This window comes from Mesoplodon mirus, assembly GCF_964341445.2.
Source record: "Mesoplodon mirus genome assembly, chromosome: 15".
Classification (NCBI taxonomy): Eukaryota; Metazoa; Chordata; class Mammalia; order Artiodactyla; family Ziphiidae; genus Mesoplodon; species Mesoplodon mirus.
The window spans coordinates 74,662,594-74,679,467 of NC_138991.1; the positions used below are offsets into that span (position 1 = coordinate 74,662,594).

At 40.4% G+C, this 16,874-nt stretch overlaps 1 protein-coding gene across 1 annotated transcript in view; it reads left to right on the top strand.

Annotated features, from left to right (window-relative positions):
• PLCB4 (phospholipase C beta 4) overlaps positions 1-16,874 on the top strand; it is a 432,769-nt gene that overhangs the window by 329,236 nt on the left and 86,659 nt on the right. Inside the window, exons 13-17 of the mRNA XM_082644421.1 lie at positions 5,289-5,397; positions 9,515-9,725; positions 10,717-10,810; positions 13,945-14,024; positions 14,784-14,868. Of these exons, the coding sequence (XP_082500547.1) occupies positions 5,289-5,397; positions 9,515-9,725; positions 10,717-10,810; positions 13,945-14,024; positions 14,784-14,868 (579 nt within the window). The remainder of the gene's footprint in view (positions 1-5,288; positions 5,398-9,514; positions 9,726-10,716; positions 10,811-13,944; positions 14,025-14,783; positions 14,869-16,874) is intronic.

Genomic DNA, 16,874 nt, shown 5'->3' on the forward strand with positions numbered 1-16,874 from the left:
AAAACCCATAATGAAAGGAGACAGAGTTCACTCAGGAAGGGAACAGGCATTGGAATGTAAGGGTCTCTGACTTGAAAAGCTTAGACCTAAACATTTTCAAAATGCCTTAGCCACATAGTCTCAACAAGCTGGAATTCAACATTGTATTAGAAGACCTGGATCATACAATTAGACAAGAAAAAATAAATGAATCCCAGGAACACAAAAGGACAAGGCCCTATTCATTATTTGCAGATGATGATTATGTAACCTGAATATCAAAAACTATCAACTGAAAAACCCTTTGAACAGATAGAGAGTTCAACAAGGTAACCAAATAAGTGATCAACAAAGAAAAATCAATACATACACGTATACTAGCATTAATCAATTAGAATAGGTAACAGGAAAAAATGCCATTTAGGGCTTCCCTGGTGATGCAGTGGTTGAGAGTCCGCCTGCCGATGCAGGGGACACGGGTTCGTGCCCCAGTCCGGGAAGATCCCACATGCCGTGGAGCGGCTGGGCCTGTGAGCCATGGCTGCTGAGCCTGCGCGTCTGGAGCCTGTGTTCCGCAATGGGAGAGGCCACAACAGTGAGAGGCCTGCGTACTGCTAAATAAATAAAAATAAAAAATAAAAAATGTTATTTATATTAGCAAAAGCCATGCTGCCACCCACCACCTTCCAGCTTGTAAATCCCTTTATTCCTTATATGAAATTTTCTGTTCAGTGTACTAATGTGTATCTCCAGGAATTTGGAAGGTGAGGAGAGACGATCATTTACTGCCTTTGTCGCCGTGTAGGGGTTTGTACCACCTGCTCTCTACCCATGCCATCACCACTTACTAGATTTTCACTAGTAGCTTTAGATCTGCTCCTCATTTGCTTCTCTGTATGTCCGTGTTCATTGCTTCCCAGAGTGTGATCTGGGGACCAGCAGCATCGGCATCACCAGGGAGCTTGTTAGAAATGCAGAATCTCAGGTCCCACCCAGACCTGCTGAGTTGGAATCTGCATTTAACATTATCTCCAGGTGATTTGTCTGCACATTAGAGTTTGTGAAGTACTGGATTCCTCCTTGGAATGCTTAGTGTGAATGGAAAGAAAGTGAGAGCAGCATAAACCTATTATTCTCCATAATGAATTTAGTCATGGAAATCCTCCACTCGGATCTAAAATTTTGCCACAGCTATGTCTCTTGGTCCCATCCAGTGGGCTGAGGGAAACTTTCTTTGCCTATATTATGGAAATAGCAAACTGGAGTCCAGGAGAGCTGGTGGGGGCCATCAGTATGAGCTGGCACATGGTTGGATACTGCCACCAACTCAGTTCTCCATGTATCAGGGCTAATTAAATCTTCTTGGCTTCAGTTAGTTTCACCTCTCTTTCCCTGTTCCTAATGAGAAGCTAAATTGATTTTAGTTTTGCCTTCATTCTCCATATGACTTCTTACAAAGATGACAGCAACTGAGGGCCGGCAGAATCGAGAGATACATGAAGAGCTGGAGAAAGAGATCAAATTAAGAAAGAGAGGCAGAGATTTTAGATAACCACAACAATCAAGAATTAGCTTTGGGCTTTCCTGGTTGTGCAGTGGTTGAGAGTCTGCCTGCCAATTCAGGGGACACGGGTTCGTGCCCCGGTCCAGGAAGATCCCACATGCCGCGGAGTGGCTAGGCCCGTGAGCCATGGCCGCTGAGCCTGCACGTCCGGAGCCTGTGCTCCTCAACGGGAGAGGCCACAACAGTGAGAGGCCCGCGTAGCTGGTAATCTTTCCCCCTGCCTCATATATATCATAGGATCACATTAAAGCTAAACCTGATTTGTTATTTTATTTTGCAGTTGAAAGAATGTAATAAAGGGCTCAAGATTGCTTTCCATTTACAATGTCTTTATTCTTTTTTAAGGATTTTTTTTTTTTTTTTTTTTTTTGGCTGTGTTGGGTCTTCATTTCTATGCAAGAGCTTTCTCTAGTTGCGGCAAGCGGGGGCCACTCTTCATCGTGGTGCGTGGGCGTCTCACTACCATGGCCTCTCTTGTTGCGGAGCACAGGCTCCAGACATGCAGGCTCAGTAGTTGTGGCTCACGGGCCTAGTTGCTCCACAGCATGTGGGATATTTCCAGACCAGGGCTCGAACCCGTGTCCCTGGCATTAGCAGGCATATTCTCAACCAGTGCACTACTAGGGAAGCCTTCCATTTACAACATCTTTATTCTTTAATGCATGAGCAAAGAGAGAGACGGAAGTATTTGGTGCTATAAACCTTACCAATTGTTCCCTTATCTTTTTATATCTCTTTTGAATATTATTTATGTCAACATCTCTCTCCCAGTGCTGCTTGGATTGAAGCCAGTTGAAGTCTTTTCTCAATAAAAGTAAGGACATAATAATGGAGGCATGTTCATTATCTTCTTGTTCACTTGGGCAGAGTTCTGTGAACTATTTTCGGAAGCTGTTCAGTATCGTATTTTACAAAGCCCTGGACATCACGGGGTGGATGCCCTCGGTACATTGCTACCCCAAATCCCAACTGAAAACCCATGGTCTCTCCCTCAGAGCCGTGAAGCATTTGACCCACTGTCCTTATGTCCATGTGGAAATCTTCTGCAACCTTATTACTCTGAGATTACGTGGAAATGATCTTTCTCCTCTATGTTTTCTCATGTAAAATTATATTTTTGTGACTCAATACAAGTCTTACCATTTTTTTCCCTTGCCTTTGGGTTATCCAGATTACACTGTGCTTCCTTTTTGAAACATGAACATTTTCAGGAAAGTAAAAGGTTAAGGTATCTGGTGGAGCAGATGTAAAGACAAGTGAAATTTCATATTGTCTTCTCTTAATGCTTATTTGCTGCAAATGTAGAATAGGGGATTATGATACATCAATTTTATGTACTAGGTTTTCCTGGCTATTGCTTCTGATAGGGGGATGTTCTTCTAGTGAATATCATGCCCTCTGATAAATTTTGATGGGGGTTAATTGGGATGGCATCTCAAACATTTAGCATTCTTCTATCCTTTGCAGAACTTATGTACTTTTTTTTACAGATATGCAAATATATTGAAATGCAAACCTTTACATATTAGAGTAGTGCTTCTTAAATTTGAGCACATCAGAATCACCTGAGAAGCTTTTAAAAATACAGATTCATGGGTTCTACCCCAGAGAGTCAGGTTTGGTAAATTTGGAGTGGGGCCCAAGAATGTGCATTTCTAACAAGCTCCCAGGTGAAGGTGATGCCACTGCTGCCATCCACAGGTCACACTACAGGGGGCATCAGGTTAGAACCCACATACCTCTGTACATAAAAAGCACCTAAGAATACCTGGATTCCCTCTCTTCCTTTCCCAATTTTGCCTCTTTCTTCTTTAGCTGAGTCTCTTCTTTCTCTCACTTTTAAATTCATATGGATTTGCCCCATGATCTCCATGAATCCAGAACACTTACCAAAAGCATATCTTTAAATTAAAAGACTTAATTATAATAAGGAAGAACCGTATTAGTATAGTGGCCAACCATGAACATAACTGCAGTGGGGTCTCAAAAGGCCCTTTTCCTGCCACATCCATCTTCTTCCATGGTATTATTTACAGAGACTGAAAAGGAAAGTGCCTAGAAAATGTACTGTTTGTTTGTTTGTTTTGAAAACAATGCTTTCTCACCAGAGAGCTCTGCTTGTCATTCCCTTGGGTAAGGGCTCTGGAGTTGCATGACAGCATCCATTTCCTAAACAAGATGTCTTGTAGCATGCCTTCACCTGCTTGGCGTTCCGTGGTCCACTGCACCATCTCTCTGCATACCCCAGGACTTTTCTTTGTGGTCTCAAGGCCTGTTGCTCATATAACAGTTTCTGCTCTAGCACATGCATGGATGTGAGCTGTTGTGAGCCGTGATTTCTTAGATTCCAACAGAAGCATGCTTCATTGGGATAAATTGACAAAGAGATATTGATTCCTTAGGAGTTAACACTCTTAACTCGGTGGGGAGGTGGGAGGATCAGAGCAGGCTAGGCCACAAGTGCTTTAGGAAATTACATCAAGTGTTCTGTTGGCCAAAGGCATTCATTCTGTGTGCCCCACTTTTCAAATGATCATTTCAAAACAAATGGGGAAGGGAGATCCATATGAACTTTTAACAATTGTTTCTTCAATACTTTTTCAATCGTGCTTTTCAAAGTCTGTGCATATATTTGGGTAAAGAGTTGTTGCCGGTGTCCTACGTACTGACCAAGTTTTGCTCACACCTGCTTATATGCCATTATTCCATTGAAGTTTCCTTTATTTATTTATTTGACGGATGACCAGGGATGCAGTGTTTGGTCCTCTCCTCTACCATGAACAATAAGGAAGTTGAATGGACCCACTACCTCTAGGTACAGAAAGATAGTCAGATAGTCACACACACACACACACGATTGTAGCTGAGTCGGTTAGTAAGTTGGACTTTTTTCATCACTGCTGTGAAGTTAGGATGGCTGAACTGCAGAAATAGATTTGCTCCTGGTGCCTCATATAACATAGCACCAGGAGCCTATAGGGGCTGATCTGAAAAGAATGACATCACCAACCTCCAAATTATTTATGTCCTTTCTGCCCAGAGAATTTCCTCGGGGCAAACCAAGTTAGATTTCACAGTGAAATGGAATTTCTGAACTACTGATACTTAAACACACATTTTCATATTGTTTAGAGCCCGTAAATATCCTTGTGCTGATTAATTTTCAATGATGACAATGGGTTCATTTTGATAAATATTGATTCAAGAGAATGAAGTTTGCAGTTCCCAAGAACTCTTTTATTCATGTAGAAAGACATAATGGAAAGAAAATGATATCTGCCTGTCTAACTTTAGGGTTTTGGATGCGTTTTTTGTTATTGTTGTTTTTGGTTTGGCATTTAAATGGGTATGTTATATATTTGGGATTTTTTTGGAGTTTTGCTTTTGTTTATCCTTTTTTTTTTGTTTAAGATTTTTGATCTCACTTTTTAGAAGCACTTATGCCAAATGTCTTGCCTGTGGTATGGCAATGCCATACCGTTTTCTCTGTCCGTCAACTTTTGAAGAAAGAAAGTATCTTCTATTTTCTCCCTCTTCAGTTCAGTGAGGGGAACAAACAAACTACTACCAAATTTGGACGTTTCTGAAGTCTATTTTAGGAAGAAAGGAAAAAAGTGAAATCTTCTCTTTGTAACTGTAAACATGATATTCTAGATATATCTTATATTAGAAATTACATAATTTAGTGATGTGTACTGGCCCAAGGGTGAATGTCAGCCTAAATGGAGTTATTTTCTCATCATAGCATCAACGAGATCCTCGATTGAATGAAATTTTATTCCCATTTTATGATGCTAAAAGGGCAATGCAGATCATTGAGATGTATGAGCCTGATGAAGACTTGAAGAAAAAAGGTAAGAAAAGTGAAAAAAGAGAGAATTTTTCTTTGTTTAAAAAAATCAAGGACATATGCAACTTTTAAAGTCCTTGAATTTTTAGTTAAAGGTATCTTTAAATGCTTTGGAGCTCTCTAGAGGCAAGGATTGATAACTGACTGATTATTTTTTTTTCCTTGCTCTAAGTATAAATTTTACCTTACACCAAAATTTGTTTGTGCTGCCTGAAGTGTAATGATAAATTTATTATTAAACTATAGTGATATTTCCCCCACGTACTTTCTTATCTTTAGTATTGCATAGTGCTTAAAATGTAAAAATGCCAATTATAGTCTCTGTTTGTCATCTATGAAAGCAATGGCATTTGCTATCAAAATTGACACCTTCTTCTTCTTCTCCCTTTAGTTTTGCAAGCTAACTAAATTTAATACACAATTTAAGGAGTCTTTTTACTCATCATTTGACCTCTGGTATGGAAGATAAATGCAACTGACATGAAATTAAATAGGAATCAATTTAGCAAATTGTTGGGGTTTTTGAGCATTTGCCGCTTTCAGTGAAACTTTGGAAACAATGTGTTGTTCATTCCAACATTTAACAAAGGAAAGGTATGGAGAAGAAAGTTAAGATTGGTTCTATAGCCATGAGAAACACCTGCAAAGGATGGGAGTGATGATGCTAATACAGTATGTCCAGGGAGTGCCAGGAGATACCTGACCGGGAGCCTCTGGCCTTATGTCTCAGTGGAGAGTGAAGGGAGATCTAGGTTAAGTTCTTTCTGTCCCATCTGCCCATGAGTATCATGGCCTCAGTTTTCTCCTCTTTAGAATAGAGGTTCTTTTTTTTTTTTTTTTTTTTTTTTTGTACCTGAGTGAGTGTGGCTGAAAGATGTATACATTCTCTGGACCCACATAGAACCTGTTTATACGCATGACTGGCCCACATACCATGTGGCCTTACCCCTGATATTTTTCCAAGACCAACAGAGTTTTCCCTTGGTTATAGTCATACATTTACACTTTTCTGCTAGGGTCTCAAATATCTATTTTCAGCAAGACTGCTTCATTACTTACCTCTTTATCAATATCCTGAGTCTCATAATTAAGTCGACAAGGCATGGGATTTAAGTGAAGGGAGGAGTGGCTTGGCAGAAAATCTAGTACTTTGCAGTGGTGGGAGGTGATGTGATTTTTGTTGCATTCCCTGTTGCTGTGTGACCTTGAGCAAAGAACTGTATTCCTAGGCCTCAGTTTCCCTGCTTGTAAGATGGTGGGGTTCACGCAGTCATTCAACTAGTATTTCTGTCCCCTGCTTTCAATCCTTATAGGCACAGCCAAGCACTGTGCTAGGTGCTAGAGATTCAAAATGAAATAAGGCAGTTGTGATCTACTGAAGGAGAAAGACCTATGACTCAGTAGTGCCTTGGTGGTGTGATAAATGTTATGATAGAGGTGTGTCTTATTATGTATAAGGTCTTCCCAGGTCCTAAAAGTCTATGAAATTACCACTGACACATCTAAAAAGCATAGCTTCACCATTTCATATATGACAGAAATGTTAAAGTCTGTCATTATCGAGTATGGGTGAGAATGTGGTGCCAAAGGCATTCTTATCAACTATGCTGAGTGTGTAAATGGGTACAAACAACCACCTTGATGAATATTTTGTCAATAATAAAGTGGAAAATATGCCTCTCTTACAGCCCAACCTCTTTACCTCCAAGTATGTACCCTAGAGAATGTCCCATGTCTTTCCCGAGTCTGGTGTCAGAGTGACCCTGCTCAGTCCTCAGATCTCTGCTCCTTCTATCCTCACTCCTTGAATGAGCTCATCCAAGCCAATGGCTTTAAGTTTCTTCTATACACACATGACTTTCAGATTAAACTCTCCACTCCTAATCTGTCTCTTAAACTACAGACCTGTATAGTAGACCTCTCCATTTGGATGCTGAGTGGGCATTTCAAACAAACAAACAAACAAACAAACAAACAAATAAATAAATAAATATGCTTTGATTGTCCCCATCCACAGACCTGTCCCTTTCCCAGCCTAGAAAATGGTACCATGACTCACCCAGCTTTTCATGCCAAACTTCTTGGAATCATCCTTGACTTGTTTATTCTTTCACATCACATCTGATCCATCAACAAAACCTGCAAGATCTATCCTGAAAATAAATCACTTCTCACCGTCTCCACACTTACTGGACTATTGGATCCTACATCATTTCTCCCTAGATGAGGCCAGCTGATTTCTAACTAGTCTTCTCCTTTCCTCAATGCCCTACGATTTATATACTACACAGCAGCCAGAGTAAACTTTTTTAAAATCAAATCTAATCATGTTCTTCCACTCTTCAAAATGCTCCAAAGACTTCCCAGCACACTCAGAATAAGATCCAAAGTACTTAGTGAAGACTAAAGTCCAACCAATGTAGCCTTTGGATTCCTCATTTCTAGCTACTTTCCCTTCCATCACAGGGTCTCTGCACTTGCTGATCTTTCTGTCTAGGATGGGGCAGCCCTAGGGGTGCATGGGGCTTGCTCCCCATGCATGAATGTGACCTTGTCAGAAGGGCTTTTGCTGGCCACGTAGCAAACACAGCATCCTGGTCATTCTTGATTGCTTTCATACCCTGCTTTCTGTTTCCTTCTAGCATTTTCATAACATTATATTTATTTGTTAATTTATTTGTTCTCTCACCCATAATATATGAGTTTCATGAAGGTAGGGCTTGTCTGTTTCTTCTATCCTGCATCTATCACAGTGCCTGGGAAAGTATAAATGTATGTGTACAAGGAGATAGACACACCAATTTTTACTGCAGTTTGTTTAGTTATAAATAGAAATGAGCTAAATATCCATCAGCAGAATGATGGATAATGAATTGTGGTATATTCACATATGGACTACTTTACACTCTACACACTGCATACTTCTAATATACATTACTCAGTGAAATATAAATGAACAAGAGCTACTTCTATTAACTAGATAAGTCACAAGAAAACAGGAAAAATGGCAAGCTGCAAATGCAAATAATGGGGTAACTTTTATATAAATTTTAAAATAGTCAAAACTACCTATTTGTTGGATAAATGCATATAAAGTTACAGAACCACTTTGGGAATGTTAAACACAAAAACTAGATTATTGGCTGTCTACTTAGGAATAAAAAGATGGAATTGAATGGAGTTGAGGTGGGGCACACAGGGTGCTTCATGGGCATCTGTAATTATGCATTTCTTTAAAAAATTTAAAACAAGGGCTTCCCTGGGTGTGCAGTGGTAGAGAGTCTGCCTGCCGATGCAGGGGACATGGGTTCGTACCCCGGTCCGGGAAGATCCCACATGCCGCAGAGTGGCTGGGCCCGTGAGCCATGGCCGCTGGGCCTGCGTGTCCTGAGCCTGCGCATCCGGAGCCTGTGCTCCGCAACGGGAGAGGCCACAACAGTGAGAGGCCCGTGTACCGCAAACAAACAAACAAACAAACAACAAAAAAAAGTAAGGCAAATAAAAGAAAAGGTTAAGATCTAACAAGGCTGTGGTGTAGACCCATGGCTGTTTATCCTATTATCTGTACTTTTCTGTAAACTTGAAACCAGCTTGTAACTTCGAAATGCTTAAGTAAATGCAAGAAGCTGAAGCTGTTGATGGTTGACAGGGTAAGAGAAGACGCACAAATATTGACACCGGCCCTGTCCCATGTCACAAAGGTGTGACTGAGATGATGAGTGGTGGCTCTTGGGATCACGTTTCAATGACCACTGAATACTCATCTCACTGGTCCCATATCCTATTTTTTAGATGAAATAGGAAAATGGAATTATTTGAATCCAGAGAGGCCACTCATCCCTTCTCCAGTCTGGCTCCTGGTGCTGCACTTTTGAACCTAGGGAACTGAGTGTTTTGCCATCATGGATGTGAAAGCAGATGCTTCCTGTTTGTGGAAAGCATTAGGTTACTTATGCAACGTGGGTACTTCGTTCAAGTTCTGAAAGACGAAGGTTCTTGGGAAAGAGACTATGAAGAAGTTTTTACTCCTCCTGTTTAAGTTGCCTCAAATGTCATGAATAAAACATGAGATGTGTATCTTCAGAGCCATAAGTCTACCATGATATTCCTTTTCCCCCCAGGCCAAATATCAAGTGATGGATTTTGCAGATACCTGATGTCAGATGAAAATGCCCCAGTCTTCCTAGATCGCCTAGAGCTTTACCAAGAAATGGACCACCCTCTGGCTCACTACTTCATCAGCTCTTCCCACAACACCTATCTCACTGGCAGACAGTTTGGTGGGAAGTCTTCAGTAGAAATGTACAGACAGGTCCTCCTGGCTGGTTGCAGGTCAGAAACTCAAGACACTGTTTCTTCTTTGGATTTGATGTTCTTCAATTGAATTTAGTTTTCTCTAAAAAATAGGAAGTAGCATTCAGAGTGAAAAGGACATTTGTCTTTCTCTTTAATGGATTACAATGGCCATTTAACCTTGAGAAAGGAAAATTGGTATCTGTTCCAGAAAGGTCTAGAGTCCTCCTATGGGTCAAAAGATGTTTTTTTTTACTGTAAATTTAAAATATTCCCCCAACATTACCAAAAAAATATCATATTTTAAGAAGTCATGCTAAGTTTCCTGTTGGTCCTAGGCACTTGCAAATTTAGCTTTACTTAATGTTCAAAGTTCTAAAATTTCATTCTCAGACCATAAAGATTATTTTAAATGGTTTTAATTTTGCAGAAATTGGAAAATATTTGAGGTTTAAAATGTGGTGAAAATGCTGAAAGTGAAAAATAAGAAATGTAGTTACATTATGATTGTTTTCTTGATTGTCGATGACAAATGCTTAATTTTTCAACTCACTATTTTCTGTGTGTATGGAAATACGTTAAAAGACTTTAACTACATCACTACATCTGTTTCTGAATACTTAAATATGAGTCACTTAAACAATGAGAACATTTTAATTTATGGCCAACGTAACATCATCCCACCTACAAAATTTTTACAGTATTCTTTAACATCCTCTAAAACCCAGCCCATATCTAAATTTTCCCAGTTTTCCCCAAATTGTCCTTTATTACAGCTTTGTCACAACTAGGATTTCATCCAGAACCCCACTGCTTGTTACATCTCTTGTCACTCTTAATCTCCAACAGTCCCTTTTTGATGACACCAACCTGGTGCGATTTTAACCTGCATCCTCCAAAAAATAATCATGTTACTTCCCTCATTCCATTTTCTACTTCTATAGAAAACAACTTATTCTGATGTCTTTTCATTTGTACACACACTATTTTATTGTAAAAGTTCAATATTGGTAAATCACAATGTTCCTAGATGTGTTGAACTTGACTGTTGGGATGGAAAAGGCGAGGACCAAGAACCAATAATAACTCATGGAAAAGCAATGTGCACAGATATCCTTTTTAAGGTAAGTGTTTTTTTTTTATTGAAATATAGTTGATTTACAATGTTGTATTCATTTCTGCTGTACAGCAAAGTGATTCAGTTATACATATATATATATATACATATTCTTTTTCATATTCTTTTGCATTATAGTTATTATAGGATATTGAATATAGTTCCCTGTGCCATATAGTAGGACCTTGTTGTTTATTTTATATATAGTAGTTTACATCTGCTAGTTCCAACCTCCTAATTTATCCCTCCCCACCCCCTTTCCCCTTTGGTAACTGTTAGAAACAGACTCACAGACATAGAAAAACTGTTTCGTAAATAAGTTCATTTGTGTCATATTTTAGATTCCACATATAAGTGATATCATATGGTATTTGTCTTGCTCTTTCTGACCTACTTCATTCAGTATGATAATCTCTAGGTCCATCCATGTTGCTGAAAATGGTGTGATTTCATTCTTTTTTATGGCTGAGTAGTATTCCATTGTGTATATATGTACCACATCTTCTTTATCCATTTCTCTGTTGATGGACATTTAGGTTGCTTCCATGTCTTGGTTATTGTTAATAGTGCTGCTATGAACATTGGGGTGCATGTATTTTTTTGAATTATAATTTTTTCCTGGTATATACCCAGGAGTGGCATTGCTGGATAATATGGTAGCTCTATTTTTAGCTTTTTAAGGAACCTCCATACTGTTTTCCATAGTGACTGCACCAATTGACATTCCCAATCACAGTGTAGAAGGGTTCCAAGGTAAGTTTTAAAATTACCTCACCATTGCCTTTTCCAAACTGTTGTGGAAACAGAGAGACATAGTGGAGAAAACAAATTATTAATCTTCTCAAGCATCTTACCTTTATATTCCTTTCTTCCAGTTTTTCAGAGAAAGTCAAGAAAAATGGTTTCTCCACTTAATACTTCCTTCATGCTACTTTTTCTGCTTTCAAATGGTGATGGTGCCATATAATGAGACTTCTCTGGCAGAACCTCCCTTGTTCCACTTACTTTAAAAACAGTCTTTCATTTTCTTATCTATTTTTTTTTCTTATCTATTTTTGTGCGTACTTACTTTGCATTTTTTTCTGAAGGACTTTCAAAGTGGAATAAAAAGATAAATAGAATACAGGAAATAAAATAGATTATAAATAGTGCCTATATGGGCAAGAAAGTAAGATAGTGAGATTAGAGTTTTATGAATGCTTGTCAAGAAATCCTATAAACTTTCAAGCCATACCACAAATTGGGCTCCAAACTTTTTTGAATTCAATGCAAGGAGAGAAACATGATAATTCACAGGATTTGTAAAATACATACAGAGTAGTTAGTCCAGAGAAGCACAGTTATTCCCCAGTACTGACACCAGATAGAAGTCGCCCCCTGCAAGATCCTCACAGAATGTAATCTACACTTTTACAAATAGGATTTCAGTCATGGCCTTTTGGTGATCTCTATGTACAACTTGAAGGTTGGTTTCTTAGCAAGTTCCTCAGTATGCTCCAGTGACGTCCTGCCAAAAGACAAGTGAAAAAATGAAATTCTGTGGTTGGACAATATGTCAAGTATTTCAACCTCTGTCAGTTTTGTATAACTCAGGAGAGTTATTTCAGCCTCTGGATCAATGGTTCTCAACTCTGCCAACATGTGGAAAATCACTGGGGTTGCTTTGTTTTTCTTTTTAATAGATTTATTTATTTTATTTACTTATTTTTGGCTGCATTGGGTCTTCATTGCTATGTGCAGGCTTTCTCTAGTTGCAGCGAGTGGGGGCGACTCTTTGTTGCAATGCACAGGCTTCTCATTGCAGAGGCTTCTCTTGTTGTGGAGCACAAGCTCTAGGCACGTGGGCTTCAGTAGTTGTGGCTCACAGGCTCTAGAGCACAGGCTCAGTAGTTGCGGTGCACAGACGTAGCTGCTCTGTGGCATGTGGGATCTTCCCGGACCAGGGATCGAACCTGTGTCTCCTGCATTGGCAGGCAGATTCTTAACCACTGCACCACCAGGGAAGTCCCACTGGGAGTGTTTTTAAAAACAGACACCTAGACCCTAGACGCATGACCCTCCATGCATATCACTTCTCTTAGCCAAGATGTTGGTGAGTTTTGAACATCAATGAATTCAAGATTACATTTCCTGAGAAGTACCAAGAGTATGTTCAAGTGGGAAGCCATGAGTTTGCATAGCCACCAAACTGACAGCAAGGGTTGACATCATTTTTTATAGAATTAAGGAGTCTAATAGGGAAGCTTAAGCTCAAAAGGAGGTTCTTCCCTCTCAGCTTGGAGGTGAGCAAAGAAGAAACCATGGGCAGAACCAAGATTCTCCTAAAGGAGTAATTCTAGGTCAACTCAAGTGGATAATCAAGGTCACTTGGGAAGTGACTCAAGGCATTTTTGCCTGAGAAGAAACTTCAAGCAAGAATAGCTAAAGGACAACATGAGCCATAAGGATGCTCAGTAAAATGCTCCAAGATTGTCTAGCCTAGGCCATTATTCTTTCCAATGGACTTCCCTAGGTAGCTATTGTCAAATAGTTTTCCAACTAACAGAATGATGGGACTTGCCCCATGGTTAACTACTTGCCCCATGGTTAACTACCAGGGTGATACAAAACAAGGGATATTGTAAATGTCACATCAATTCACAGGAGTCTTCATTGAATTAATGAAATGTAGCCCAACTCTGGTGCCAAAAGGCAGAGGAAACTCAATAAAAGCTTCTAACAGTCCTGAGGTTTTTACCAACACATTTCTCCTTGAGGCGAGAGGGGAAGGAAAGGGGTCTGCTGTGAAAATCTCTGTGCAGAAAGCTCACCTGCTCCTCAGTGAGAAAGGTGAGCTCTGAACCCATCTTGGCAGATTATCGAGCCAGGAACTGCACTGCCATTTAGGTGAAATGTCTTGTCAGTTACTAGCACCCTAATTTTGGAGAAGTAAAAGTAGCTTTGAAAAAAAAGTGTCATTAACCATGAACTGTGCCTGGGTCTAACCACAGGGGACTCAGTCTGTAGCAGTAAATGGGTTCTGCAGGTCTTAATTGCCAAAACAGTCTTTCTGAAAAGCTCAAATTAATCGTCTCCAAATGGTTTCAGGTACCTTAATTTTTTTTTTCTCTCCTCTCTCATTAACACTCTTTATCTTTAAAGGATGTTATTCAAGCCATCAAGGAAACTGCATTTGTCACATCTGAATATCCTGTAATTCTCTCCTTTGAAAATCACTGCAGGTATGATTCATTCTACTCCAAGTCTCTAAGTGTTGTTTCCTAATCCCCATTCCCCACCCCTGCTCTACAGCTTTTTGAATAACCGAATAGTTTCTTTTGTGAAGTGGTAAGTACACATAGTCTTATGAGGAAAAAAAATAGAGAAGCAACTCAAACCACTACCTCTCAACACTTCCAAAAAAGAAAAAAAAAAAAGTCATGTTAATGTGTTTTAGAAATGCTTCCTCTAAACAAAAGTTCAGAGAGCAGGACACCTTGCTCAATGTTCCGTTGAGTTGGAAGACTTGGCAGTACGTTTGTAGTCAGACTTGATGAACTAGAAAGACACTTTTTACTCTGCTTACCAACTCTTAGTTTGGGGGCAGAATCGACTTCTTTTTTTTTTTTTTTTTTTTTTTTTTTGCGGTATGCGGGTCTGTCACTGTTGTGGCCTCTCCCGTTGCGGAGCACAGGCTCCGGACGCGCAGGCTCAGCGGCCATGGCTCACGGGCCCAGCCGCTCCGCGGCATATGGGATCCTCCCGGACCGGGGCACGAACCCATATCCCCTGCATCGGCAGGCGGACTCTCAACTACTGCGCCACCAGGGAGGCCCCTCGACTTCTTTTTAAACTACACCGGTTAACCCATTAGCATCAAGAGGACAATCAAACATTTTGCAGAGCGGGAGTTGTTAATCGCTAGGAATGGATGTTTCTTATTCTTATTCTGGACAGTTAATGGATGTTTGAATTTACAAATGTTGGTTCTTTCCCTCTAGCAAATATCAACAGTACAAGATGTCCAAATATTGTGAAGATCTATTTGGAGATCTCCTGTTGAAACAAGCACTTGAATCACATCCAGTATGTATTTTTAGCAAACCACATTTCTAACATGAATTGATTTGTTTTGAAATTCATTTCTGAAGGGTCAAGTAGTTCTGGAGGACTAATGTTAAAGACTTTCATGTGTATTTCAATTTGTTGGTATGGGAAGCTTCCACTGTGCTTCAGAGGGGTGTGTAGAGAGAGGCACAAAGTAAACATCTGGCTCAGTTTAATTCAGAAGATCATGGGGGTCTTTATGGCTTCTGAGACCTCTGTCCTAAAATTTCACAAAGCGCGCACTGGCCAGGAGTCTAGAGTTGGTGATCATTCTCAAGTTCAGTGACAGGTTAGAATCACCTGGGGGAACCGTGAAACATACCTCTGCCACAGTCCCACTCAGAGACTGTGAACTTGATTCAAGTTCAGCCAGATCGTGGTGTTTTTTAAATGCTCTCCAGGTAAATCAAATGTGCAGCCAGGGTTCAGCACCCATGAGAGCCTGTTGCTATGGGAAGTTCCCTGGATCAAGTCACAGAAGCCGGAAGTTCAAGCTCCTAAGTCCAAAATAGACTCTTGGGCAATGTTATACGCATGTTTTTGAGCTTCATTTTTACACCTACTAATTCCTTCATCAAACAAAGAATTTTTAACCTGTTCCCCATAGATAGGCTTTGTGGGGTCTGTGAATTCATTCTAATTGCATACAGTTTGCTGTTTTGTATACAGTCATTTCAGAGAGTCCATCAGATTTTTACCAGGATCCATAACCCCCACCTGGTTAAGATCCACTCTCACAAGATGTTGGGAGTAACAAGAAAGCTACTGGAGTGAAAGAAAGTATGAAACACTCTACAGTAGTGAAATATTTTGCCCCACTGTTGACAAGCCGCTGATAGGCCCAAACACGGTAGCCCGAAGCAGCAATAGATCATCACCATGACTAAAGGGGGAAGGTGTTCTGTGCTACCTGGGAACACATCAGGTAGTTTAACAGTGAGTTTTGCAGAAGTACATCTTTGGGAACTGAAAAAAATATAAGAGGATATTTGCAGCTTGCTGAAGCTTTGGCTGCAGGGGCCCCATCCACATCCTGGCAGTTCTTCCTGCTTCCCTGCACACCGGCCTGATCTCCACTGCTAGCACCTGCAGCTGCCGCTTGGGGGGATGCTCTGGTCCCTGGAGCTCTGCCCACACAGGAAAGTCAGGCCAGAAGTACCAGAGAATTACCACCCCCCGCCCTGTGTTTCCTCATTCCTCAGGCGGGATGACTCCAGGCCCATGGTCCCCACTGTCCCCCCAAGTTCCCCAGCAGGATCATGCTCCCATCCACAGTGACAACTTGCCTGATAGCACACCCTTCATTGGCTGCCTGTCTTCTTTTCCTCACTTTCTTACTCCTCTGCTGGAGTTCCCTGGAGCTGCCCCCCAGATAAATTACTGGTACTTTCCTCTTTGTCTCAGACTGATTCTAAGGGAACCTAAACTAAGGAACATCCCTGCTTTATTTTATTTTATTTTATTTTTTACCTAGGCCCTTTGTTTGTTTTATTTTCTTTGTTAGACTAAGGTGCTGGCTTTTACGGAAAGATCTCTGCATTCTCTGTGATGTGCACATACATGAGAGGTTATGGGAAGTACAGGCAATATAAATGAGATTAAGATCTGAACTACAGAACTTTCAGTCCTGGAAGGAGGGCACAGGATACAAATGTAAAACCTTAACTAAAACAGATGGCCTTTAGTGTGGTGAATATTTATTGCCAATATCCAGGTGCAGAAGAGATCACTGGGAGTGGACTGGTTACAGCAGGCTTCCCCAAAGGAGCAGAATTTCGGCAGAGAGTTTCATTTGAGTCAGGACTGACATAGGAAGGCACAGTGCCTTGCGTGTACAAATAGTATAAAAATTAGTCTGGAAAATGAGTGGACACGTGGAAGGGTAGGTGGGTATACAGATGGATGGTGGGGGGATGGGAAATGGATGACTGGATATAACACAGTTCTGTGGATCATAAGTAATCGAATAAAGGAACATCCCCTTT